General features: G+C 43.1%; 2 protein-coding genes across 3 annotated transcripts in view; both read right to left on the reverse strand.

Annotated features, from left to right (window-relative positions):
* EFCAB3 (EF-hand calcium binding domain 3) overlaps positions 1-6,591 on the reverse strand; it is a 494,329-nt gene extending 487,738 nt beyond the window's left edge. Inside the window, exons 1-2 of the mRNA XM_070561747.1 lie at positions 6,429-6,591; positions 819-934 (exon numbers count right to left, since the gene is read on the reverse strand). Coding sequence (XP_070417848.1) covers positions 819-848 — 30 coding nt within the window. The 5' untranslated portion in view covers positions 849-934; positions 6,429-6,591. The remainder of the gene's footprint in view (positions 1-818; positions 935-6,428) is intronic.
* A 4,363-nt stretch (positions 6,592-10,954) lies between these two features.
* ITGB3 (integrin subunit beta 3) overlaps positions 10,955-25,235 on the reverse strand; it is a 49,674-nt gene continuing 35,393 nt past the window's right edge. For both annotated transcript variants that reach the window (XM_008535012.2, XM_070561752.1), the window contains exons 11-15: positions 24,724-24,946; positions 23,677-23,777; positions 21,620-21,739; positions 16,921-17,087; positions 10,955-15,341 (exon numbers count right to left, since the gene is read on the reverse strand). In XM_008535012.2, coding sequence (XP_008533234.2) covers positions 15,276-15,341; positions 16,921-17,087; positions 21,620-21,739; positions 23,677-23,777; positions 24,724-24,946 — 677 coding nt within the window. In that variant the 3' untranslated portion in view covers positions 10,955-15,275. The remainder of the gene's footprint in view (positions 15,342-16,920; positions 17,088-21,619; positions 21,740-23,676; positions 23,778-24,723; positions 24,947-25,235) is intronic.

Below are 25,235 nucleotides of genomic sequence, written 5' to 3' on the forward strand. Positions count from 1 at the left end.
TATCCCCACTGATTAATCAGAACAAAATACTTATTAACTAAACTTTGGTTAAGCTTCTCTCCTCTCTCCAGGACCCTGAACTTTGACCCAACCTCAGCCTGAGCCAGCATACAAACCCACCAGAGAACAGGCTGGCCTCCCAGTAAAATATTCTCTGATCTAGTTATCCCATCATGCCACTCTTTCATCCCACTTCTCCATATCCAGTTATTCCTAGCCTTGTTTGCTCCTCTCTATAAAAGAAAACCCCTTTTTGCCTAGCCCTTGAGTTGCTTACAGATCTTATGGTCACAGTGCTCTTTCTATTGCAATTGTTCCCCCCTCCTCCTATTTCAATAGTCCCTTTCCTCCTTGCAATAATCTTTTTGAACAAAGCCTCTCTTTATTAAGTCCATATTTGTTTTTTATTTGACAGAACACTGGCCAATACAAGAATATTCCCTAAATCACAGATAAGAAAGCTAAAGAAACTTAGTATCTTTTATATTACCTTTTGGTTAGACTCCCACATCATTAATTACATTATATACAACCTCTCGCTTACGTTTAAATCCTTTGGTCTCCTGAAAAATTATCCCAGTCGCTATCCCCAAAAATACTCTCAGTATACACCACAGATCTCTTGATACGACATGGGTTGCTGGGATGAGAGTTCAATATATGTCCACTAAAAGAGCTCAAAAGTCATCTCAGTTGTTAAGCAAGATCCTATGACTATATTACTCTATGAATCTGCTTACTGATTATGGATGTGAGGTAATGTAAACTAATAAAAAAAGAAAAAGAAAGAATCTTTGGAAACTATTTGAAAAAAATACCTGGTAGAATAAATGTACTTTAGTTTCCATCTTTCTGTTTAGAGGTAAATTCTGCCCTGGAGGACTTAAAGGCCTTGATGAACAAGTGTAAATGAGCAACAGCACAAAAGGATTTCCTGCCAAAAACAAACAAAAAGAAAGAATCATGTGCCTGTTTAGGAGACTTAAGGAATTATATTTACCTACCTCAAGTTATCCCTTCAATGTAACACTCACATACAGCATAACACCTAATAGATATTTCCCAACCCAGATATGCATACAAAAGCTAAAAAAAGCAGTTCAAAAATCATAAATCACAGGAGATAATCCAGTCTCTTAACTTTATCTTTTGTGGTATAAGGAGCAGTAGAAAAATCCAAATTCAAATGAATCAAAAGCAGACAAATCGAGTTATGTATATTTATTCAAATAAACCCAGAGAAGCAGAACTGCTAACATGGCAGTAACAGCTAATATTATTAAATGCTTACTGTGTACTAGACATTACGATAAACACTTTTACATGAATTCTTTCATTTATTCCTCACAACTATACTTTAAGGAATTATCATTACCCCTATTTTACAGATGAGGAAAATAAAGACTTAGATCAAATTGCCCAAGTTTATACAGCCAACAAATAGTGGAGGTAACTCAGGCAGCCTAAATCAAAAGCCCATGGTCTTCAGCATCATACCTTTCAAAACAAAACATTTATTGCAAACAAAAGATGTTTTACCCTGTTTTAAACCAAAGATTTCTACATTATGCAAATGTGATAACCAACTTTACATACCAATTTTAGAAATTTCCAAAATTTTCAGGCTTTTTTACTCATATCTAAGTCACATTTGATGAGCTGTTTATTACATTGCTAGTTATATTACATTAGTTGCAATTATCAATGCCTTTTTCATATTGTGAAGTTTAACTGCAGTATTTAGTATTCTGTCTTATAGGGAGACAGTACTTTAAAATCATTTATTTCTGAAATATGTCATAGTAATTGCTGTTGAATGTGATATGTCCAACATTCCCAGAATTCAAAACATGTTAAAAATAAAATGAAACCACATTAAAAATACCCATCTCACAAGACTTTAGGAGATTACACAGGTTTCCATAGCAACCCACTCTACGTGACTTCTTCTAGATCTTCTTTAACCAGTTCAATCTTTACCTCTAAACTACTTGGTATAGCACTTATTGTCTTCCCTATTTGTAATGTCTTCACTATTCAACTGGCATTAATCATTTGCCTTGTATTTTTATTTAATTATCACACATATAGCTCTTGTATCAACTATATAGCCTAAATTTCTAAGGAATGGACTGGTATCTTATCATTCTTTGAATGATTTCTCACAGTACCAAGCACAATGTTATATGCATATAATGAGGGAAGAAAAGAAAGGAGGGAAGAAATGAGGGAGGGAGGGAAGAGTGAGGGAAAGAAGAGAGGGAGGGAGGGAGGAAGGAGGGAAGCAAGGAAGGAAGGAATTCCCTCTCTATTGAGCTTACTTACCAAGAGTTCTTAAGTTATCAAAGAATTTAATTAAGAGAGTAAGCATGATTTAAATAAACCCTAGAAGGAAGAACTGTTTCATAATTTATTGATCTGATTATCGAAAAGTTGGCAGGTCTTAATCTACTGGATAAATCAGATACCACATAACCCTCTCTAAGCTAAGAGAAAAAAATAGCACAGTAAGTCTCTTCTTCATAACTTTGACAACAGAATTGTTTCTCAACTCTTTCAATACTATGACATACATGTGAACTTGCAAGGACAAACCAAGAGAAATGAAGAGCTGTATCCCTCTTTACCAATCATCTACCCATACATCCTTCCATCCATGAATTCAGCACATATATTATGCATGCTTCCTATGTTCTAGGCTTTCTTCCAGACTCGGGGGATATAGAAAAAAAAAAACCCTGCTCTCATGGAGCTTACATCTAGTTGGGGAGAGAGACAATAAAATAGATAAGTAAAATATGTAGTATGTCATCTGTGATAAGTACTAATAAAAAAAGGTAAGGCAGGGGAAGGGAATATGAAGTATGGCACTGGAGGAGAGATGCAGGGAAGAGATAGGGTAGCCAAGGAAGACCTCACTGAGAGACAGACTTGTTAGTATAGACCTGAAGGAATTAAAGTAGGGAGCCAATGAATATCTTAGCGAAGAGCATTTCAGCCAGAGAAAAGCAAGTACAAAGGCTCTGAAGCAAGGAGTCTGAATGTTCAAAGAACAGTAGGAAGGCCCATAAGGCTGAAGCAGAGAAAGCAAAGGGGAAAGAGGGAGGACAGGACCTCAGAGAGGTCAAGGGAGGGAGGCAGATCACGGAGGGCTCCTAGATCATCGTAAGAACTTTGGCTTGTACTCTGAGGAGATGGGAAGCCAATGAAGAGTTTTGAGCAGAGAGATGACATGATCTGAAGTCCTTTCTGAAAGGATCACTCTGTTGCTATGAGGAAGGAAAATCAGGTGGGTTTGGGTTCCTGAAAGACAACTGAAAAAAAGTACTTCAAAAGAAGAGTGAGTAATCAACTGTGACAAATGCTGCTGTTAGGTCAAGATGAGTACTGAATGAGCCATTAGGTTTTGCAACATGGAGGACATCAACGATCCTACAAGGAGCCATTTCAGTGGTATGGTAAGGAAAAAATGTCCCTAGAGTGAGTTCGAGAGAGAATCAGGTAGAGAAATTGCAGACAGTCAGAAGAGAGAACTCTTTCAAGGAGTTACGCTATAATAAGAAAGAGAAATGAGGTAGTAGCTGAGGGGTAAATGGTATTATGAGGGTTTAAGATGGGGAAAAATAAAGTCATGTTGATAGAAATAATCCAGTAAAAGAGCAAAAACTGATCATATCGGAGGGGAAAATTACTGGAAAAATACTCTCAAGTAGGAGAAGGGAGATGGGATTTAGGGCACAAGGGAAGAGTCTGGCCTTAGCTAAGAACATACTCATGGTAATAGGAGATATGGTAGAGTAACTGGGCATCATTACACACAGAAGAGGTGAGTAGATGTGGTTGTTTAAGCTTGTGAAAATCATCTCTGATTGCTTTAGTTTTCTTAGTGAAACATAAAGCAAGGTAATCAAACTAAGAATGAGAATGTGAAAGGTGGTACTTCAGGTTTGAGGAGAAAGGTATAGTTATAAAACAGTCATCTAGGAGAGAGGAAGTATTAACAGCCCAGGAGAATCTGATATGATTGCTGGGCAGCATCAAGGACCCCTCGAGGTTAACGCTTGTGAATTTAAAGTGAAACCAGTAAGGATGGTTCAATATGGGAATGGTGGCACTCAATAGGCAGAGATCCAGATTTAACCTAGGGTTTTGATTTAGGCAAGAAAGTAAAATGAACTGAAAAGGTGATAAAGGAACTGGGGGGATGCAAGGGAATGGTTTTATTGACAGTGAAACAAACTGAGTAGGTGAGTGGGAAGGAAAGACAAGAGAGGGTAAAGTGATATTAAAAGAAAAAAAAAATGTAGATTGAGGGGCTGGCCCGGTGGCATAGTGGTTAAATTCACGCACTCCACGTCAGTGGCCTGGGGTTTGCAGGTTCAGATCCCGGGCACGGACATACACACCACTCATAAAGCTATGCTGTGGTGGGGTCCCACATACAAAATAGAGGAAGACTGGCACAGATGTTAGCTCAGCAACAATCCTCAAGCAAAAAAGAGGAAGAGTGACAAGAGATGTTAGTTCAGGGACAATCTTCCTCACCAAAAAAAAACCCAAAAAAATCAAAAAAAAAAAAAAAAAAGAGTAGATTGAAGATTCTGGTGGGGTCCACAGATTGTCAGAGTTGGAGTGTACCTGAAAGATAGGAATGTGCTGGTTGGACAATGGGACATGTTGAGATAATATGAAATTGGAACTATGAAGAAGGGAGAAAGTAACTGAGGAAAGGTGAAATTATTGTAGGAGGAGAGGGCAGGAAGTGAGAAAACAGAGTATTGAAAAGATCATCTACATGAATACTAAAATCAGAAGAATTATGACAGTAGTGTTAGAGCAGCAGAAAGCCAGCTGAAATCTGACTGCCACAAGGAGTGGTATTGGGTGACATAATCTGATGACGTGAGATGCAAAACTGAGCCTTCTGAGAATGGGAGGAAGAAACATCTGGAAGCAGCTATGAGAATCCAGAAGGGCATCTATCTCCCCTCTGGTCCCAGTAGTTCTAGAAAGAGAGAAAATAGCCACCACTAGCCACACCCTAAATTCTGCCCACCACACTCCCACACACACACTATCCTTTCTGGTTTTCCCTTGCATCTTGGTTGTCATCATCTGCCTCATCAAAAACTCCAAAAAGAACTGAAGAAATTCCAAACTCTCTGAAACATCAAAGGTATTTTTTAAAGTATCATGATTGATTCATTTCCTATGCAGACCAAGCTACAAGGGTTTTCCAATCCTTGCCAGAGTACAGAATTTTCAAAATTTTCTAATTTAGTAGATACATGTTAAAGTTGAGGTGGGGGAGGATTCCTTGTTTACTGTTACATGAAATCACAGAACGCATAACAGAGCTCAAATGATCTTAAAAATCTTTCTAGTCTAAATCCCTTATTAAACATGAGGAAACTGATGCCAGAGACATGGCGATTTGCTCACACAATATACACTACAAGATAGTCGCAAAATTCAGTTCTCTAACTCCCAAATCCAGGGACAGTTCCACTAAATTCCACAGCTTCTCAGTAAATCAAGAGGCCAAGCTGAGAGAGAAAAAGAGAATCTGACTCCAAAAGTCCATCATAACACTCGATTTTGCTTGGCGCTTGAATGTTTGTTTACCTTGTGCTCTCACAGTCGTCCTTTCTCACTTGGTGAGTTATCACCACCTCCACGGAATAACTCGCTGCTTCTAACACCTAAGGGGACATCCCTTCACACAGGACTTCCCACTCTTCCCCTCCCGACCGCTCCCCTCGCACGCTGCCCGCGCACTGCAAACGTCGGTCCACAGCCACCGCCTACACAGTTTCCCCGCATCTACTGCCACCAAAGTTCAACGTTAAATGTATCACCCTGATCGCCCATTACCGTCTTTAACAAACGCTGGGTCACCATCCGCTTCACGCAGGAGCCGGTGCTGGGGAGGACTCCGCAAGGCTCTGCTCTTGCGAAGCTTAGCACTTCCTTGGGGGAAAAGCAAGCAGACGCGGAAACAAGCACAGAAACTACCGCCATTTCTGCAGGACCTCCGGCCCAGTCACCCCTCACTCGGCCCCTTGACCGTCCCGTCACCCCGCTGCCCTTTCTGGAACCTTCCCCCATCTCCTAACTGTTCTACGTGTCCCTCGCACTGTGTTGCACTCTCCCCCGTCACCTAAGAGGCTCTTCCCCTCTTCCCCATCGCCTTGGCGAGTCTTGCGCCCCCCCACCCTGCCTCCATCCCGAGAAGCCCACCGTCGGGCCCCGGGCTCCTCGGGCTGTCCCCACTCCCACACGGCCCCCAGGCCCGCTCCTCTGCCGTCGGCGGGTCAGCGCTTCTCTCGCACGACTCGACTCGCGCCTCTCAGCGCCTCGCGCCGCACGACGCTCCCGCCCACCGCCTTCCCAGGCTCCCGCGCAGCGAGGCCCCGCCCCCAGGTCACCTGACCCAGCCCGACGCTCCGCCCATCGAGCAGCCCGCGCCGGGCCAGCGCGAGAGCCGGGCCGCCGGTGCTGTCACGGCGCAGGAGCTCCGGTCCCGTGGGGAGCGGCCGAGCTCGCCGCCGCCTCTGCGCCGCCTGGGAAGCGCTGCGGCCGCGCCCCTCCGCCCCACCTCATAAAGGCCTGTGACCTCACCGCGCCGGGGCTCGGCGGCCGGGACGCGAGTGGCGGGGCTCCCCTCCGCGCTTTCCTTACGCACGCCCCGCCTCGGTTTCCCCCTCCATCCTTCACGCTCCCCGCTCTATTCATTCTCTGGTGCACTGTCCCTCCCTAATCTGACTCCTTCTCAATTGTATCTTCTATGCATCCTTTGAATGCCTCCCGCCCTTCCTTTCTTCTGAAACATTCCATCCTTCTCGGTTTCTACTGCTCAATAATGGAGAGCAGCTCGCAGCCATTTGTCCCACTACTTTGCTGAAATTTGTTCCAGGCTACCTTTCAGCGGACTGACGCTTACTTTTGGAAGAGAAACTTGTTCTTTGAAAGTTAACTTTTCTTTTCGTGACTCCTGCAGATGAAATGATATTGGTAAAAGAAAAGACACAAAGCGATTTTTCCTGGCTTTCGCCAGTTATGTCTCTAAAAGGTTGTATAAATCCAATTCGGTGAAATTAATCATTTTTAAAGTTTGCTAAAGTTGTAAGTGCTGTGTCAAGGAAAGAGCATTTTGAAAATATCCCCCCCCCCCAAAGCCCACGATTTAAACTATCTTTTCTTTACAAACGTATAGATAAATTTGTTCTCATTGATCCACTGAGCGCTCTCTCTATGATTTACATTGTGAGGAATAAGCATGGGCTTTAGAGACAGAGCTATCCAAATTCTGATCTATTTATGTACTATATGCGGTGGGGAGAATTACTTATGTTCTCTAAGCCTCAGTTTCCTCATTGTCCCAGGATTGTGATAATTCAAAAATGTATATGTAGTGCTCAATAAATGTTATAATAGTTAATTCCTTCAGTGATACTACTGTGCTCATTTGTGTCTTGAACCCTACTCGGTAAGCATTGTTTTAGTACTTTTAAAACGTTTATAGTTTATCTCCCTAAACAGTCTTTATTCTAAGTGCTGAGACTATGTCTTTTATTTTTGTAAACACCCCACCCTCCATTCCCTACTTCTCCACCCTCCAGCCTATTTATGATATTAATGGAATCCACTCATTTTTCACCTATTCATAAAGCATCAACTTCTAATGTGTAAGGATTGTAATAGGTTCAGTTTGTATACTGATCAAAACATTGTGGATACTTAACAAGTCTTAAACACTTGTAGTTTTTTATAGTGAATCTACTGATTAGTTAGTTACTGTATTAGTCAGTTTCACAGACCCCCAATTGCACTAAGGGTATATTAATTAAGATTAGATTCTTTTACCAGTAACAGAAAATCCTTCCATAATAGTGACCTAAGCAAGATAGAATTTTCTCTCTCACATTGAAGAGGTCCTGAGATAGACACTCCAGGGCTAACATCATGTACCATAGTTGCAGGGACATGGGCTTCTATTTTATGCTACACTGGTTTTCATTCCAGTGGTGGTTTTAAGGGAGGTACCTCAGAGTACCTCTCAATCAGAGAAAAGACTCTGAAGATTTTAAGGTTATGCTTTTCGTATCCTCTCAAACAATAGAGCTTCTAAAAAGCTTAAGGTATTTGTCCTCCAGCAGAAGCCCAAGGTAGAGAAAGATTTATATCAAAGGTATTTATGGGTATGTCTTTTATCTCATAGACTGAAACTCAGTAAGATTCACAGGAGATTCACAATTTTTAAAAGGGCATTGTATTGTGGAAACACTGCCAGCTTGGGCTGAAAGAGATAGAGTAAAAAAAGGAAAGAGGCCTTTGGACTCTCCAGTTCTATAAGCGGGAAACAGACTGAGAAAACTATGTATGTGCAAACACATGCTACCTTTCATGAAAAAAAGGATGACTTAGAGGATGAAACCAGGAGCCTAGAGGGTAGAACCAAAAGCCATGGAGAATTATTTCCAGGTCTTAAATGTGACTGCAAACCCGTACCCTCCTGTACCTATCTGTCCCACTCATTTTACATTCGTGGTTGTAGGAAGGGAGCATATAGCTTTTTGCTTTAGTTCACAGGACTTCAGATTGAGAGGTACTATACTCAAGGAGCTGGATGGAAAAAACTACATCCAAGAAGCCTCATCTTCCCCTGGACCTATGTAGAGAATAAGGACTCTGAGCTGAGGCTATAATGAGCTAAGACTTTGGGGCCTTGGGAGGGGTGAGTGTATTTTGCATATGGGAGGACTATAAATAATTTGTGGCCAGAGGGCGGACTGTGGTGTTTTCAAAATATGTCCACAAATACTTTGATGCTTGTATTAGTTTCCTATCGCTGTTGTAATAAATTACCACTAACTTAGTGGCTTAGAAAACAATTTATTATCTTACATTTCTGGAGGTCAGAAATCCAAAATGGGTCTTAGAGGGCTAAAGTCAAAGGCTGCACTCCTTCTGCAGGCTCTAGGGGAAAATCCATTCCTTACCTTTTCCAGCTTCTAGAGGTGGTATGCATTCCTTGACTCATGGCTCTATCACTCTGACCTGCTTCCATCCTTACATTTACTACTCTCACTCTGACTCTCTTGCCTTCCTCTTATAAAGATCCTTATGATTACATTAAGCCTACCCAGGTACTCCATAATTTTCTCATCTCCAGATTCTTAATTACAGAAGCAAAGTCCTATATTCTGTGTACGTAACATATGTGCTGGTTCTAGGCATTAGGACAAAGATATCTTTGGAGGTGTGGGGGTAGGGGTGTGCAGGCAATGGTTCTGTCTACTACAATGTTCCTCCCTTCAAGAAGTGGCACCTAGTCCCCTCCCCTTGAATGTGGGCAGGATTTAGTGAGCTACATATAATGAATAGAACATGGCAGAAGTGATGATGTGACACTTACAAAACTAAGTCATAAAAGATGTTGCAGCTTCCTCCTTGCTCTCTGTTGGATTACTCACTTGGGGAGAAGCCAGCTGACATGCCATGAGGACACTAAGCAGTCCTATGGAAATGTGCAAATGATAAGGAAATAAGCCTATCACCAACAGCCAGCATGAAACTGAGGCCTCCTGCCAACAGCCATGTGAGTGAACCACCTTGGAAGAGGATCCTTCAGCCTCTTTGAGCCTTCAATTGACTGAAGCTCTGGCCAACAGCCTGACTACAACCTCATGAGAGACTCTAAGCCATTCCTGAATTCCTGACCACAGAAACTCAAAGATAATGTTTGTTATTTTAGGCTGCTAAATTGTGGGATAATTTGTTGTACAGCAATAGATAACCAATACAATCCCCTAGGTCACATCTTGATCCATGATGCCTGCTTAAATTCTAGCTATTATCTCTACTTTCTAGCCTGCGGGAAGAAGAAGGGAGAAGAAAGGCTTGCTCCCTCCCTTAAGTGGCACTTACTGGAAGTTGTATGCACCTCTTGTATTTACATCTCACTGTCTATGAGATGGCCATGGCACACCTAGCTGCAAGAGAGGCTAGGAAACATAGCATTTATTCTGGGCAGCCATGTGCCCAGCTAAAAATTAGGAGTTCTAATACTATATGAGAAGGGGAAAACAAATACGGGCACAATTAGCAATCTCTGTCACAATGGGTGATTACAAGGGTCAGGAAAAGCAAAGTCTAGCAATCATCCATCAGCATTTTTCCTTTTTCTTAACAAAGTATTTCCATTGGCCACAAAATGATATTTACACACTCATCACTGACCTTTCCAAAGAATCATGCCAATTGTGTATGAGTCACAAGAACGCCCAACTAATTTATTAGGTAAAACACAATGAATTGTGAAACTTTTTCCTTATAAAGTTCTTTTCAGGAACACTGATCAAGAATAATTTACAAAGGAAGTTTTGTCTAAAGGCTCTTAAATTTCCTAAATGTTGCTTTCTAAATACTTAGGTTCTGTGTGTACTCTTTGGTATATTGTCAGAAAATACACAATTGATGAAAATGTTTCCTCTATCCAAGAAGTTGGAGAGACATCACTGACACTAGCTGTTGCAAAGAATGCAATCTTGTTCCTGACCTATAATTCTTTCACATACAAACCGTTCTTGGGTAGCCACATTAAGTGGATTTTTAAAATTTTACTTGACGTTATGGTTAACCCTGATCACAAGCACTTAAAATTGCCTCCTTGTGTGCTTTAGTCAAACTAAAACAAATTAGGAATATATATATATGTATATATATATCTCCAGAAATAGATTATATTACAAAACCAAATAGAAATTATTTTCAACAAATATTAAATGGCTTACTTTCAAAGCATATGTTATTGTCTCCTTATATCAGTGTGAAAAATGAGTGCACTGTAATTCCAAGACAACTGCTTGTAATTGATCCCAGCTGTCCTTAGATGGCTGTTACCATAGAGTTCAGACTACAGAGCCCAAGAGTTAAAGGATTACAAATACGATTTGACATAGCTTTTCATTTTATTTTCACATAAAGCCCTCCATTTTCATCCATTTAGCCATCAGTTACCATGATGTAAATAAAACAGTGAATCTCACAAAATTTCACCATAAAAGGACTCAGTCTGTGTCTGCATAATCTTTTTATGATGTCACACACTGTATTGTGTTAAAAAAATGTACATTGTGTAAGGAATGTAAGACTCAAAGGCAAAGATTATGTTATGAGTGTTCTGTAAAGTACTTTAATCCCACACTGTCGGTGCTCAATAAATTTTAAATAGCAAAAAGTGAAGTTACAAATTCTAAAGTCTTATTCTGGCATCCTATAGGATGATAATGTCAATAATTAAGATTTTGATCCCACCTCCCATAAATAAATGCTGCAAGAGTATTTTCTTGCTTCAGCTTGGTATACATAAAAGTTTTTCTTAGCTGCCTGCCAAAGTATCCTGATAGCTATTTTTCCTCCTATGACTCTGACCTATTACTTCTGGTTTTCCTTGGAAATTTGTGGCTGTGAATGAACCCAAGAAGGCTGTGATCACTTAACCTGGAAAATGGATCAAAGTAGATTTTCATTTTGTGTGGGTAGATATTTGATTTTCTTAATCTATCAGCCAAGGTATGTTCCTTTTTTTTTAAGATTTTATTTTTTCCTTTTTCTCCCAAAAGCCCCCCAGTACATAGTTATATATTGTTCGTTGTTTGTCCTTCTAGTTGTGGCATGTGGGACGCTGCCTCAGCGTGGTTTGATGAGCAGTGCCATGTCCGCGCCCAGGAATCGAACCAACGAAACACTGGGCTGCCTGCAGCGGAGCGCGCAAACTTAACCACTCGGCCACCGGGCCAGCCCCAGCCAAGGTATGTTCTTAATCTTTTAGCAACTGAGCTGACTTACTGTAAAAGTCTTTCTAGGCCAGAAGGATAGGCATGTGACTCCTTAAATCAGTAGTTCTCAAACTTGAACATGCAGCAGAATCACCAGGAGGGCTTATTAAAACGCAGAACTCTGGGCCCCACTATCAGATTTTCTGATTCAGTTGTTGTGGGTGAGGCTTTTGAAGTTTAATTCCTAACAAGTTCCCAGGTGATACTGATGCTGCTAGTTCTGAGACCAAACTTTGAGACCCACTGCCTTAAAAAAAAGTTGAGCATTTAAATGCTCCTGTACATAATTTGCCATTAAGCCTTTATTTTACCTATTTATGCTTTCTGCAGACAAAACCTAGGCTAAACTGACAGTCTGTTCTGTTGAGTTTACACAAGCTCCTAAAAATCCCCAATTAAAAACACACACACACACACACAATACTATAACTCTTAGAACAGTAACAACTTACTCATTTTGAAAATGTTATTAAAGTCTAAAGAAGAACTCTGGGTTCTGAAGCTAACTTCAGTTCCCGTAGTAGTCATCATTCTGTTACATTTGGAAACAGGCTTGTTCTAAAATAATCATTTGTGAGGCAATGACACTTATTCTTTTCACCCAAAGGAAACAGAAATAACAACACAGGAAGCACTGGGCAGCCTTAGCAATTCTTTTTGGAAAGCACATTTAATTCACTGTTGCACAACTCAGAGGAGGAGGTTAGGAAGTCAGGAAGGCACTTAAGTAATTTCAACCAGGAATACTTAACAAAGACAAGTATCTTGAAATCATGGATGGTCTTGGAATACCCAAGAGGTAAAGAACTGACTCATTATGTGACTACTTGTCAGGAATGTTCAGTTTCCCATCACTGTCCACAGACCCTGAGATTGAACATAAATTATCTCCAAAAGAGCTGGGCACAAATAACCTCTTTGGGCTGTATCTGATGCGAAAATACCATGTAGGGGTTCACCCTACATGATGCCAAAACTGACTGCTATTTGCTATCTTGGGAATGCAGCTATGAGTTCTCTCCACATATAGACAAAGAGTACTGGTCTTCAAGGCCTAGGAGCCTCATTCCAGAAACTCAGACAAGATTCCTACTGATTTTTTATCCTTTGGATACATGTTCTTCCTCTTTGACATAGTTTCTTCATATAAACTATCTTATCTAAAGAAAATGTCCAACTACTACCCTAATGGACTCTTTTCTCAGTAGCCAAAGGTTACAGTAAGGTTCTAAACTTCTTGGATTCATGATCATCTCCCCCTCCTACATTACCATCCCCCACAGTAAGGCTCAATCGTCTGCCCTGTTCCTAACTCCAAGGCTTATTCTCAATGTCAACACATTGATACAGAATACACATTTCAGTGACTTCTTATGAATTCCTCTTCCCTAATATGTGGACACTAATGTGTGCAAAGTGAACAAAGAAATAATAACTAAGTGGAGCTTAAGTGCTACATCAGGAGATGTAACTGCTAACAGAAGTTGGAGAGGGGTTCTAAGAGAGGAAAGAACAAGGATTCTTCATTGAGAAAGGTGATATGGAATGACATCTGCTCTTGACAAAGTCAGGTCTCTCAGATCTCCCAACTTAAAAAACAAATAATATCAACATTCCACAGAATCTTGACCGCATGTTTGATGCCACAGTAAGTCCCAGCATCTGAGAATGTTGATTCTGAAAGAGACTTTCTAGAGTGGCTGGTCTAAACCCATCATTTTTCAGACGAGAAAAAAGTGAGGCCCAGGGAGAAGAAAATGACTTGCCTTAATTAAGGTTAAAGGTTCCTTAGCTGCAACACTGAGGCCAGGACTTAGATTTTCTGATCATCAGACCACTGCTTATAGGTCCTTCCCTTTTCCTTGAGGGGTAGGGGTGGTTGTTAATGTTGAACGAACGTAAGCACCCTTGGAGCAACTGCTATTGCTGGGAAAAAAAGAACAGCCCATTTCCCTCCTCCTCAAGAAAGTCCAGCATGTCCATGCATCCACTCCACAGGCTTCCAGGATGAGAGAGCCCTCACAGACCCAACAACTGGGCAGCGAATTGCTGTGAATGATGCCAAGTGGGAGTGTCTGTATTCGGCCCAAGTCTGTGTGGTTTTTTATATTTATACTCTCCTTCCTCCCTGTCACATAAAATTACAAATATAATGCTAGTGTGTTTCTATACGTGTTCCTTTAGATTAAGCAAGTCTCACCATGGTTTCAGGTGCCCCAATGAGAAAAATAAAATAAAATTCTACTTGTGGCCTCTCAGATTAAAGACTGAGTTAAAATGAGGTTGCCCAGCCCATAGGAGAATAGGCCACACATGCTGATACAACTGGCCCATCATTCCACCCCGGCCCCTCTGCCCAGAAGACTCAGAGCCCCATGGGAATGATTCCTTCACAAGACACCCAAGAGGTAGAGAAATGCAATCAGCCCTGTGGATGGATGTAGCACATAAAGGCACAGGGTTGGGTGTACGGAGGTGCCTTGGACAAGGGGCAGAAGGCCTGAAGGGTGGGGCCAGACCTCTGGCTCTAAGCATAGCACTCTCCCTGGGAGGAAAAGCTTTTGGTCGTAAGAGAAATTCTCAGTACGTAACAGACATCTACAGCAGTGAGAGTGTTGAAGTAGGTGGTGCTGGTCTAAGAGTGACATATTTCTAAAAGAACCTCTAGGGTGGAGCTGCCAATGAGGCAAATCTGAGGGTGATGATTATGAACTGGGGGACCCTGGCACATACCCCCAGGCCATGCATGATCCCTGGGCGACCTTGTCATCCTCACTCCCAACAGATAAAAGAATTAGGTAGCAAGGACTCCCCTAATGAGGGAACCATGCTGGACTGAGGTGACGGCAAAAGGCACAGGCAACTCTGAGGGTTCAGCTCTCCCCTGACTTCTCCTTCAGCCTGAAAGAAGGGCAAGGAGATAGAGGTACAGATGACACAACAAGGCTGCAAAGCCCAGCAGTTCCTACCATAGCTGCTGAGAGTCAGGCCCAAGAACCACAAACTCAGGGTAGAGTCAAGGTCCCTTTCTCTGGAATGAGAGGCCTCAGCCTTGCCCTTCTCTTCAGGGAGAACGGCCCGAGAAGAAAAGCTGGCTTCTCACTGAGGTAAAAAAGAACACCTGCTCAGCTACATGGGTCACTCTCAGGTTAAGCAGGAAGAATCCCTGAAGGAGGCATTCTGAGGACAAAGCTGAGGAGCTCCGCTTATCTGTGACACATCACAAGTTTTCAATTACACATTCCTCCTCTCACAGCACACTCACACGCACACATGCACAGACCCACACTTCCACATACTGACATTCTTCCAACCCACCCCAGTCCAAGCCCCCAGTCCCACCCCACAGACATTGTCCCCTGTAAACATGACAGCAGAGACACCCACAATCCTGGGACAGTCTGATAGTGATCTGAGGACAACTGCTTGTCGTTAAGTGCCTCGGTAGGTGATGTTGGTGAAGGTGGATGTGGCCTCTTTATACAGTGGGTTGTTGGCCTGTGGAAAAAACAGAAAAGGGTCTTACAGTGAATTCCTCAATTCTTCCCTACCCTCGAGGCTTACATTTCATCTGGGAAGTTTTTCCAAGACAGCAATCTCTGGAATATAACATTAATGTACAGCTTAATGTTCATTCTACTCACAGATTTACTCTTAAGATGGGAATGGACAGGAAATAAGAAGAGACATAAGGTGGAATGCCATCCTGCCACTATTTCTAAGGGGTTAAATTTAACCCATCACTTTTTAGTGATGCCAAAGCATTTCAGGATATCTTTTAGGCAACATCTCCTATTCCCTCCCTCTCCCCACACTCTCTCTTTTGCGCTTCTCCCCTTTTTCCTTTGTTGTGACCATGCTTGGGGATGTGGGCAGGGAAGAGAAATGTAGCAGGTGATTGTTGGAACTTAGAGGACAGCTTTTGTTCAAACAATTCTTAATTTGTTTCCAACTCATCTCTTCAAGCACTACCCACAAACTATCATGTTATTAGGAAAAAGTAAGACCCTGACTAGGTTTCTCAAATTATTTTCTAACAAAAAGTGACAAATCTCAGAAGGTCTGGTAGTCCTTAGTACCAACACATTCTCACACAGAAACGCAACACATTCTCACATGCCTCAGAGGTTCAGGATTTCTATACTGTACTAACAGAACCATCTTAGTTTCTTGGGACCCTTGGGTACAAAGTCCTAAGGTCTCTATCAAATGGGAACAAACTTTCAGCCTACTCCTGAACATTCATGGAGTCAAACAGCCATTTGGAAGGTCCAGAAAAAAGTTAAAATGTGGAAGATGAGCCAAAGGAGGACAGAGTAAAATTCAGTATATAGAAGGTTCTCCATAAATGCTTGTTTGATTGGATCCAATCAGGATTAACTGCAGGGAGCATAAAAGTAGAGTCTGATTTGGAAGCTACCATCATTTGAGGAAAAAGAGGAGAATGAGATGGAATGACATCCTGCCACTATTTCTAAGAGACTGACAAAAAAAGTAATTCCTATAGTAATCTAACTCCCTTTCACAGTTAGGCAAGGTGCCTAACTTCTCTGTACTCAGTTTCCTTATCTATAAAATGGGAATAATAAAGTTGCCTACCACAAGGGTTGTCATAGGGATAAAAGAAGTTAACACATAAAAAGCATTTAGAACAGTTCCTGATACATGGTGAAACCTCAGTAAATGTTAGCTATTGGGTTTTTTCTGTTTGTGTTTAATGCCTTGCACTTCATCAGGATATAATGTATTATATATTCTCAATGTAGGATTCTCAAGTGTGTCTTGTCTTCACAATGTTCAGAGCAGAGCTGGGCCCTGTCTGTGCTCTGTCAGTGCTCTGTCAGTACTCACTGACATGGCCCATGGTCACTGGGTGGTAGAGAGAGATCAGGTAGTTTCCAGGAAGCATAAGCACAACGGGACAGTCAGACTATCTCCCAATTTCCAGAACAGAGGCTATCTGGGAAACTATGGTGCTGGCTGAACATGGCCACCCTAAGCATCTGCAGCCTCCACTTCAGCCTCTCAAACCTATGACTTAAGAAAACGCCCAGCCCAGCCCAGCCCAGCCTCTTACAGTGTCCCATTTTGCTCTGGCTCGCTCTTCCTCAAATTTAGCAAATTCCTTCCGGTCATGGATGGTGATGAGGAGCTTCCAGATGAGCAGAGTAGCAAGACCGATGAGCAGAATGGCCCCCATCACTGAAAGAAGGACCACCAGGATGTCAGGGCCCTTGGGACACTCTGTCAGGAGAGAGCACAGAGCAGGATGGTTGTGAATGGAGCAGGAACCACTTGAACTGGTTACAAATAAGATCTTCCTGACAAAGTCAATGAAGTTCTAGAAAGTTCTCTGAAGGAAACAGGACTTACAAAGTAAATCAGTTAGTTTTTAAAATGAGGGGGCTAATCTTTAGGACAAATTATTGATCTGTCTTGAGTCGTTAAAATCAAAGGTTGTGAGCTGGTCACCCACAGGCAGAATCTAGCCTACCGGCATGGGTTCACACAAGTGTTTATTAACAATTTAGGGGGCCAGCCCGGTGGCATAGTTGTTATGTTTGTGCTCTCCGCTTCAGCAGCCCAGGGTTCGCAGGTTCAGATCCCAGGCATGGACCTAGCTCTGCTCCTCAAGCCATGCTGTGGTGGCATCCCACATACAGAATAGAGGAAGACCAGCACAGATGTTAGCTCAGAGACAATCTTCCTCAAGCAAAAAGAGGAAGGAAGATTGGCAACAGATGTTTGCTCAGGGCCAATCTTCCTCACACAAAAAAATTTGATTTTGTTGGCAACACTGAAAAATTACGAGATTCTTCCCCGAAAATTTCAGATTCTTCTCTTTAAAAAAAAAAATCAAAAGATCTAGAAACAACAGGCTAGATATGAGGAGCAGCTACCCCTGTTAGATGGGATTTGTTTTCTAATTTGCCAGAGTCCTCACCACTCTCTCTTTCCTCCACTAAATGGCAGGAAAGTGTGACTTGTTACTGAGTCTGTGCTACTGTGGGCTCTGGAGCCAGATTACCTGGGTTTGAACACTGCTTTGCCACTTACTTTGCTATGTGACCTCTGATAAACTATTTAACCTTTCTGGGTGTCTGTTTCCTGTCTCTCCATCTTTAAAGTGGAGAAAGTAACAGCACTGACTTCAAAAACTTGTTGTGAGGAATAATTAAGTTAAATATATTTAAAGAACTCAGACGGTACCTGGCATAGAGCCAGTGCTCAATAAATACCAACTGCCATTATTGCTGGAGTTGTTATATCCAGCTCTTTTCACTAATTTATTTACCTAGCTCCTGTAGGCGTTTGAGTTTGTTACCCTGGTTCAGATACTTACATCCCTGAGGGCTGGTAACCTAATGACCTTTTCAGCATACTTAGAGACCAAGCAGCCCGCCAACCAAGACAACATTTTGGGTTCCTTCCCAAAATATTTAGTCATCTAAAATTCTAAACCTATTGAGAGCCGACTTCCTGTTCAACCCCAGTCAACAACAGACACAGACAGAGGTGTGTCACCCTCTGAGGGCCAGGCTGAGAATGCTCTACAGAGCTCTGCTTCCCATAAACCATGGGTGTCTGATGGGTGACCTCACTCAAGTAACTTCTCAGGTGTTATGTAATTAGGCGTGTGTATATGTGTATTGATGGGTGTGGAGAGGAGGTCACACCCACTTTCCACACTGTCTCTCACCTTCTTCTCTAAACACACACCCTATGCTCACCACATACTACCCCAAAACAACTACCACCACAAACCCAAGCTGGCTATTTCCCAAGCCACCAAATTATAACCTGTCTATAATTAAAGGAGCGCCTGGAGAGAGGCTGTGAGGTTCCAGTGTCCAAGTTCTAGGAGTGAAGGGCCCCAGTGCTTCTGGGAAAAGCAATTATGAGTTCTCTGGAAGATTGAGGTAGGGCCAACCCTCAAATCTCAAAGTGAAATCTCTTCAATTCTGCATATCAGTATGGGCAGGACAGGTAGAATGCCAGGAGGTCTTGAGGGGGAAAAAATCAGTTAACCATCTGTCCTGAAAAGAGTGGATGGCAAACTTCCTAGAAGCAGAAGACAAGGTCAGGTGGTCTCTGGAGAGCCCTCCCAGCCACAGCAATGAGGACCCAGGGTGGATGACCCCAGGTCAGGACAGACTGGGTAGGTTTAGCAGATTTGACAAACAAATGTACAGGAAGTCTAGTTAAATTTGAATTTCAGATAAACAACAAATAACTTTCTCGCATTAAGTATGTACCAAATATTGTATGGGACATATTATATTTTATCAGGCAACCCTATCTGAGAGTAATGATGGCCCAGCTCAGGGGAGCCCATTCCATGTGGGCTGAATATCACTTGGCCAATGGCAAGCCCTGTGGCAGTGCTCTGTTTACTGCCCTTCAAAGAGAGCATCTGCAAGAGCATGAATTTGAGAACAGAATGAGAATAATGTCCTCCTACACTCAGGGACTCCAGAGTCCCTACTCAAAGCCAGAGCCCCTGAAAATGGTTGGGAGTGGGGAGTGAGAGAAGCAGAACTTGGCATTCTAAGGAACGAGAGAGGAAATGTGGGTCTGCGGTCCCATCTCCTAATGTGGAAGAAGGGGTCTACTGGTAGTAAGCCAGAAAAGTTACCCCCAGGGGGTTATTTGTACCACTGAGGTTATCATCATCTTTGTTCCCCACAACTCCAGGCAGTAGATTCCAGTCTCGGAATACCGAGCCAAATGATTTTGGCGATACAGCAGGAACCAGAGGATTGTTGTAACAGAGATGAAGTAATGTTAAATCCAAGAGCAATAACATACCAACCTTCTGAAATGAGAAGGGACAAAGGTACAGATAGGGTGGTTGTGGAAAAATCCATAAAATATGTTAACATGGGCAGATGGGAAAGTGTGAGGAAGTCATGGCCAAATAATCCACATCTGCTCCCACACAGATACATACCCAGGCTCTTCCCTCTCCCCTTCCCCACATCAGCTCCCCCTTGAGTCATTAAATAAAACTAAGCTGATGCCCTTTCTTTACCTTCCTTCTCCCTTATAAAAGGCAAGAGCTCTGGGGAAGACTGATGAACATCACAGATGGGGGCACCATGCTCTCCTCTACCCATGAAGATAGCAACACCCCGGTGACATAGATGTGGCAGCCCTTTTCCCACTTTCATCCCCCTCCTTCTCAAGCATCAAAATTCTCGCAACAGATGTCAAGACGTATATAAGCCTGCTTATCTCCTAGGAATAATCAGTCATCTTAATTTATTCAAAACCCATTTATTGTCTTCTTTGCAGATGACTGAGCCAAGTATGCAGATATAACAATAGATAAGACAGAAACTGTTCCTGTGTTTATGGAACTATGAACTATTGAGGGAGACAGGTGATTAAAGAAGCAATTTAATAGCTTCAGGAAAGCTAGGGAAGCACAGCTGCTGTGAGAGTCAAACAGGAGCACCAAACCTAGTCAGCAGAATGGAGGCTGGAGGAGGCCTGAGAAGGCTCATGGGAAAAGTGATGTGTCTAAGGCAGAGGCATCAAATACTGGGGTGTGTCACAATTACCAGGAGCACTAATAAAGAACACAGAGACATAGGTTTGTGGAAGTAGGACACGGCTCAGGACTCTGGATTTTTTAACAAAGGAACATACAAAAGTTTGAGAACCGCTGCCCTAAAGCAGGAGCCAGCAAACTATGGCCTGTAAGCCAAATGCACCTTGACACCTGTTTTTGTAAATACAGCCAGCCCCTGCATTTACATATAGTCTATGCCTTCTTTCCTGCTACAATGGCAGAGTTGAGTAGTCACAGCAGAGACCACAGGGCCCACAAAGCCTAAAATATTTAACATCTGGCCCTTTACAGAAAGTTTGCTGGCCGCTGGTCTAAAGGAGGATTTGAAGAAATCCCTCCAGCTATAAAGAATGTCAAGCGATTAACTGATTTTAGCCTCTGCCTTTAGAGATTGCCCCTTAACTCCCCTAAGTTCTCGTCCACCCCCAGCCATACCATAGCCCTTAACCCTCTCAGCGTCATTACTGATTTACATGCCTGTCTCTCCCATGGGTTGTGAGTGCCACGTCTGCATTATTTACTGTTATATTCTCAGCAGCTAGCACAGTGCCCGATATATAATAAGTACTCCAAAATATTTTCTAATGATTCATATCAATCTGTTGTTTAAGGGAAAGGAAGGAGAGGAAGGTGGTAAGCAGAGGCAAGCAAGTCTACTTTAACGGGTGGTGACAAACCTGTGGCTGGTCTGTGTGTGATGGGATGAGCTCTTCCTCTTGAGAGCAAGCACTACCTTTTTCTACATTTTTAGTGTTGAGGGTAGTGAACCTGGTAAGGTCAACACCTCCAGCCATCAGGCCTTCCTCTGGAGCAGCCAGTTGGTTGCTCTTGGCAACCATTTAACTTTTAGTAGAGCAGATGCCTTGTGCTGAAAAATGCTAGAATTTAAATTCCTTACTTCTTAACTTTATCACTTCAAAAAACGCCATGATATATTTTATTCCTTGATGGGATCCATATCTACCTTCTTCCTTTCCTTACCCACCTTATTTTTTCTGTCTCCTCAATTAGCAAATCACTTTCTTGCTCATATTTGTATAAATATATCCCCCACACGCAGAAGACAGGCCCTAAATTATCACTTGTAAGGCCAGGCTTAACCTGGCTGTTCTGTTTAAGAGGAGTGATGGGTGGAAATCACTGCCTAACACAGTTCTCCTTCTCCCTGGGGTAGAGCCAGGGGTCCTCAGGGTTCACTCACCTGGCTCTTCTACCACATACAGGATGGACTTTCCACTGGCGTCTTCATAATACTGGAATCTGACAACACAGTCATCCTCATTCTTGTAGGTACAATTCACTGCATCCTTGCCAGTATCCACTAAGGAAGAGGGAAAGATGGGAGAATAAATGAGTCAAATGCTGGAAGATGGGGCCACCCCCAAACCCCAATCACGAGACTTCTGGGAAAGTATAAGACAGGAAACCCTATGCCTGACATTAGGCAAGATGCCTGGATTTGAGATGGCTGTCATGCCTGGCAATTGCCTCCAGATTACCCTCACTGATGTATTTTGTCCTTCACAGGCCATTTCTCTTTCTTCATCTACAAAAGGAAGATGATACACACACCTCACAAGGTCAGTAGAGAATTAAACAGCATAAAGTAAACAGTACCTAACACACACTGGGTGTCTCCTTCCCACTTTTCTTTCTCTGCTTGCTCAATGATTCTCAGTAGTTTGTTTACTCAGCCCTTATATTTCTTCCATTTCTGCTTCTGATCCAGAGTTCCTCTCCAGAGCCATCCTCTCTTCTCGGATTCCCGTTGCATTTTATGGGTTTCATCCCTTCTAATTCTAAAACCTTTTATTCTGACAGGGGAACTATGGTTTACCCTCTATCAGCTGCATTATGCCCTACACTGATGAAACCAGATGGGTAAAACTGACATATGATGAGATTAAGCAAATGTTCCAAGGTCACACAGCACATAAGCGATGGAGCAGGACTAGAACATCAGTCTCAAGGCACATCGTACAGACTTGAACTCAAAAAGCCTTCAGTAAGCCAGCAATATTGTAATACAGTGGAAAGAGTAAGGATTTCAGGATTTAGTTCTAATCTTAACTCACCATTAATTTGCTTGGATAAGTTACTTAACTTCCCTGAGATTCAATTTCTTCAGCGTCAAAATGAAGATAACAATAGTACTATAGTTCACTTCACTGGGTTGTTGGGAGAAGAATAAGATAATGTGCATAAAAAGATACTTTTATAACTTTTGTAAGTTATAAAATTCCATACAAATAAGCATTTGTTTTTATGATTACCATAGTGTGGGGGTGGGAGGAGAAATACTTATAAACTAACTTGTAATACTCATCTGGTCTAGATGATAAAAATATCTCACACCTCAGCAGCCTCTCCCCACTGAGCTAATCACAGCAAGCCCAGTGTCCTCCAGAGCAAAAGTTGTCTCTTCAAACTCAATCCCCAAATTGCTAGCCCCACTTGTGATATTAGCCAAAGAGTTCAGAGATCTGACTCTTTTCCATAACACCCCCACCCAGAAGCTGACTAACTGGCTGTGTCTTACTGTGGCTCTCACTGAAGAGGTGTTTGTTCCTTTCATGGGAGATGGCTATCTCAGGAGAGATTGCCATCTCCCTGACACCACCCAATGCAGAGCTGGCTCAGATAACCGCATCAGATGTGCTGATGGCAGCAAAGGTCATCTCCTTTTAAGTCAAGATGAAGTACAAACCAGAATACTTGCAGGCAAGAGTTTTGCTCCCCACTGTATTTCTGTCTTATTCCAGAAGGGGCTTCAGAGAGCCAAAAGGGCTTCAGGATAAGATTTTGGCTACAAATCCGTAAGGGTGAAAGTTTCCCTCCAAACAAGCAAAGCTGTATGTCTGGGCATTGCTGAATACTCTTAGTTAAGTAAACTTAGTAAATGCTTACTAGCCTACTAAGCTAAGACTGTCATGGGCAACTACTTCCCCACTCTGTGCCTCAGTGTCTTCATCTGTAAAATGGGTATATTATCTTCCTTTCCTTGAGGAGGTAGAGTTAGGGTTGCCCAATTTATACATACTTGAAGAGTTATTTGCGGGATCATGCTGAGTCTGTGGGCTGTGGGAAGCAGAAGGGGGCTTTTATTAAGTGCCTTCTGTGCATCAGGCCTGTACAAAATGCCTTTGAGGTAGCAATTACTCTCCCATTTTACAGATGAGAGATGGGTAGGTTCTGGGATTAAATCAGAACAACCTGGGACCCGGGTGTGTGCAGCTCTAAGACATAAACTGCACTTACTAAGCTCCTTCACAGACTCGATCTCATCACGACAGTAACGGGTGCAGGTATTCTCCTCGTAGAGGGCTCCCCGCTCAAACTTCTTACACTCCACACACTCCCTAAAGGAGAGAGAACACGGGGATTAAGGCAAGGCAGGAGCAAATCTCAGCATGTTTCAGTCTGGCTCTGACCTCCATAGACCCAGAATGCTCCACCTCAGAAAACAAACACACAAACAACAGCATCTGAAAGACAATCCTGGGGCCCAGACAGTCAAGTCTGGAGTCCAGGGGTGGGAGTGCCCTCCTCATCCAGAGGTAGGGCCCAGCAGGCAGAGGCCCCCAGGTAACTTCATTAAACTTCTTCATGTCTCACCCAAGACTGTGGCAGGAGGGTGAACCCTATACCACTTCTGGGAGCCTTAAAGCCAGAACAGGTCATGTAATTTGGGGGCCCAGTACAAAACGAAAATGCCAGGCCCCTTGTTCAAAAACTACTAATCGTTTCAAGACAGTGATAACAGAGCATTAAACCAAGTGTGGGGCCCTTCTAAGCAGAGGGCCCTCTACAAACGCACAGCTTGCGTGCCGTGAATCCAGCCCAGCTTAAAATGGTAAGAGAAATGGCAGTGCCATGGACTTGGGCTGACAGGGACCTCCTCTGACCCCAATAAGTGAACCTCTCCTGTTTCACACAGTGTCCTTCATAACTCCAGCCCCACATCTCCCACAGAATCAGAACATCAGCACTGGAACATTCCCCAAGAGTTACCTGGTTTAGCCTTTCTCCCGACTCAGGGATTCAGGATGCCACCCTGGAAGAGGGGTCTCTCCAACTGGAGTCCAGCTGGTACTACTTTCGCCCCTTCATGGTTGGCTCTACCTCCAACTTTCCCCAGAGTTTTCAGTGGAAAGAGGAAAGCTAGCCATTTGGCTAGAGCAGACTCTTCCTAAAGCTTTGGTGAGTAAGAGACAGAACCTTGAGAGCTGAGGATTCTAGTTTGAGCGACCCTCTCCCCGCTCCCAGACACCTAACTCTCTCCAACTCACTTCTCTGTCCACTCACTTCTTAAAGGTGCAGGCATCAGGGCAGGTGGGACACTTCTCACAGGTGTCCCCGTAGGAGCCCGGCTGGATGCAGACGCAGCTGCCACATTCACACTTGCCCCGGCCGCTGCACAGCAGCCCGTTGCTGGACATGCAGGTGTCGGTGCGCGTGGTACAGTTGCAGTAGTAGCCAGTCCAGTCGGAGTCACACAGGCAGTCCCCACAGCTGCACTGGCCATGGCCTGAAAGCACACAGCCCAAGAGGGCAGACCAGCTGGTAGGCACCCCCACCCCATGACAGCAGGTCAACCTGCCTTCCAGCTTTACTTCTCATCACCCCCCTCACATTGCCACACATTAGCCACCACACCACACTGTTCTCCATCTTCTACGCTGTGCTTATATCCGCATGCTTCTATTCATGCTGTTCCCTCTGCCTAGATGCCCTTTCATCCTGTGACCACTACCCAACTCCTACTCACCCTTTAAGGCTCAACTGAAATGTTCCTTTCTCTCTGTAACTTTTTCTGA

Source organism: Equus przewalskii, chromosome 10 (genome assembly GCF_037783145.1).
Source record: "Equus przewalskii isolate Varuska chromosome 10, EquPr2, whole genome shotgun sequence".
Taxonomy (NCBI): Eukaryota; Metazoa; Chordata; class Mammalia; order Perissodactyla; family Equidae; genus Equus; species Equus przewalskii.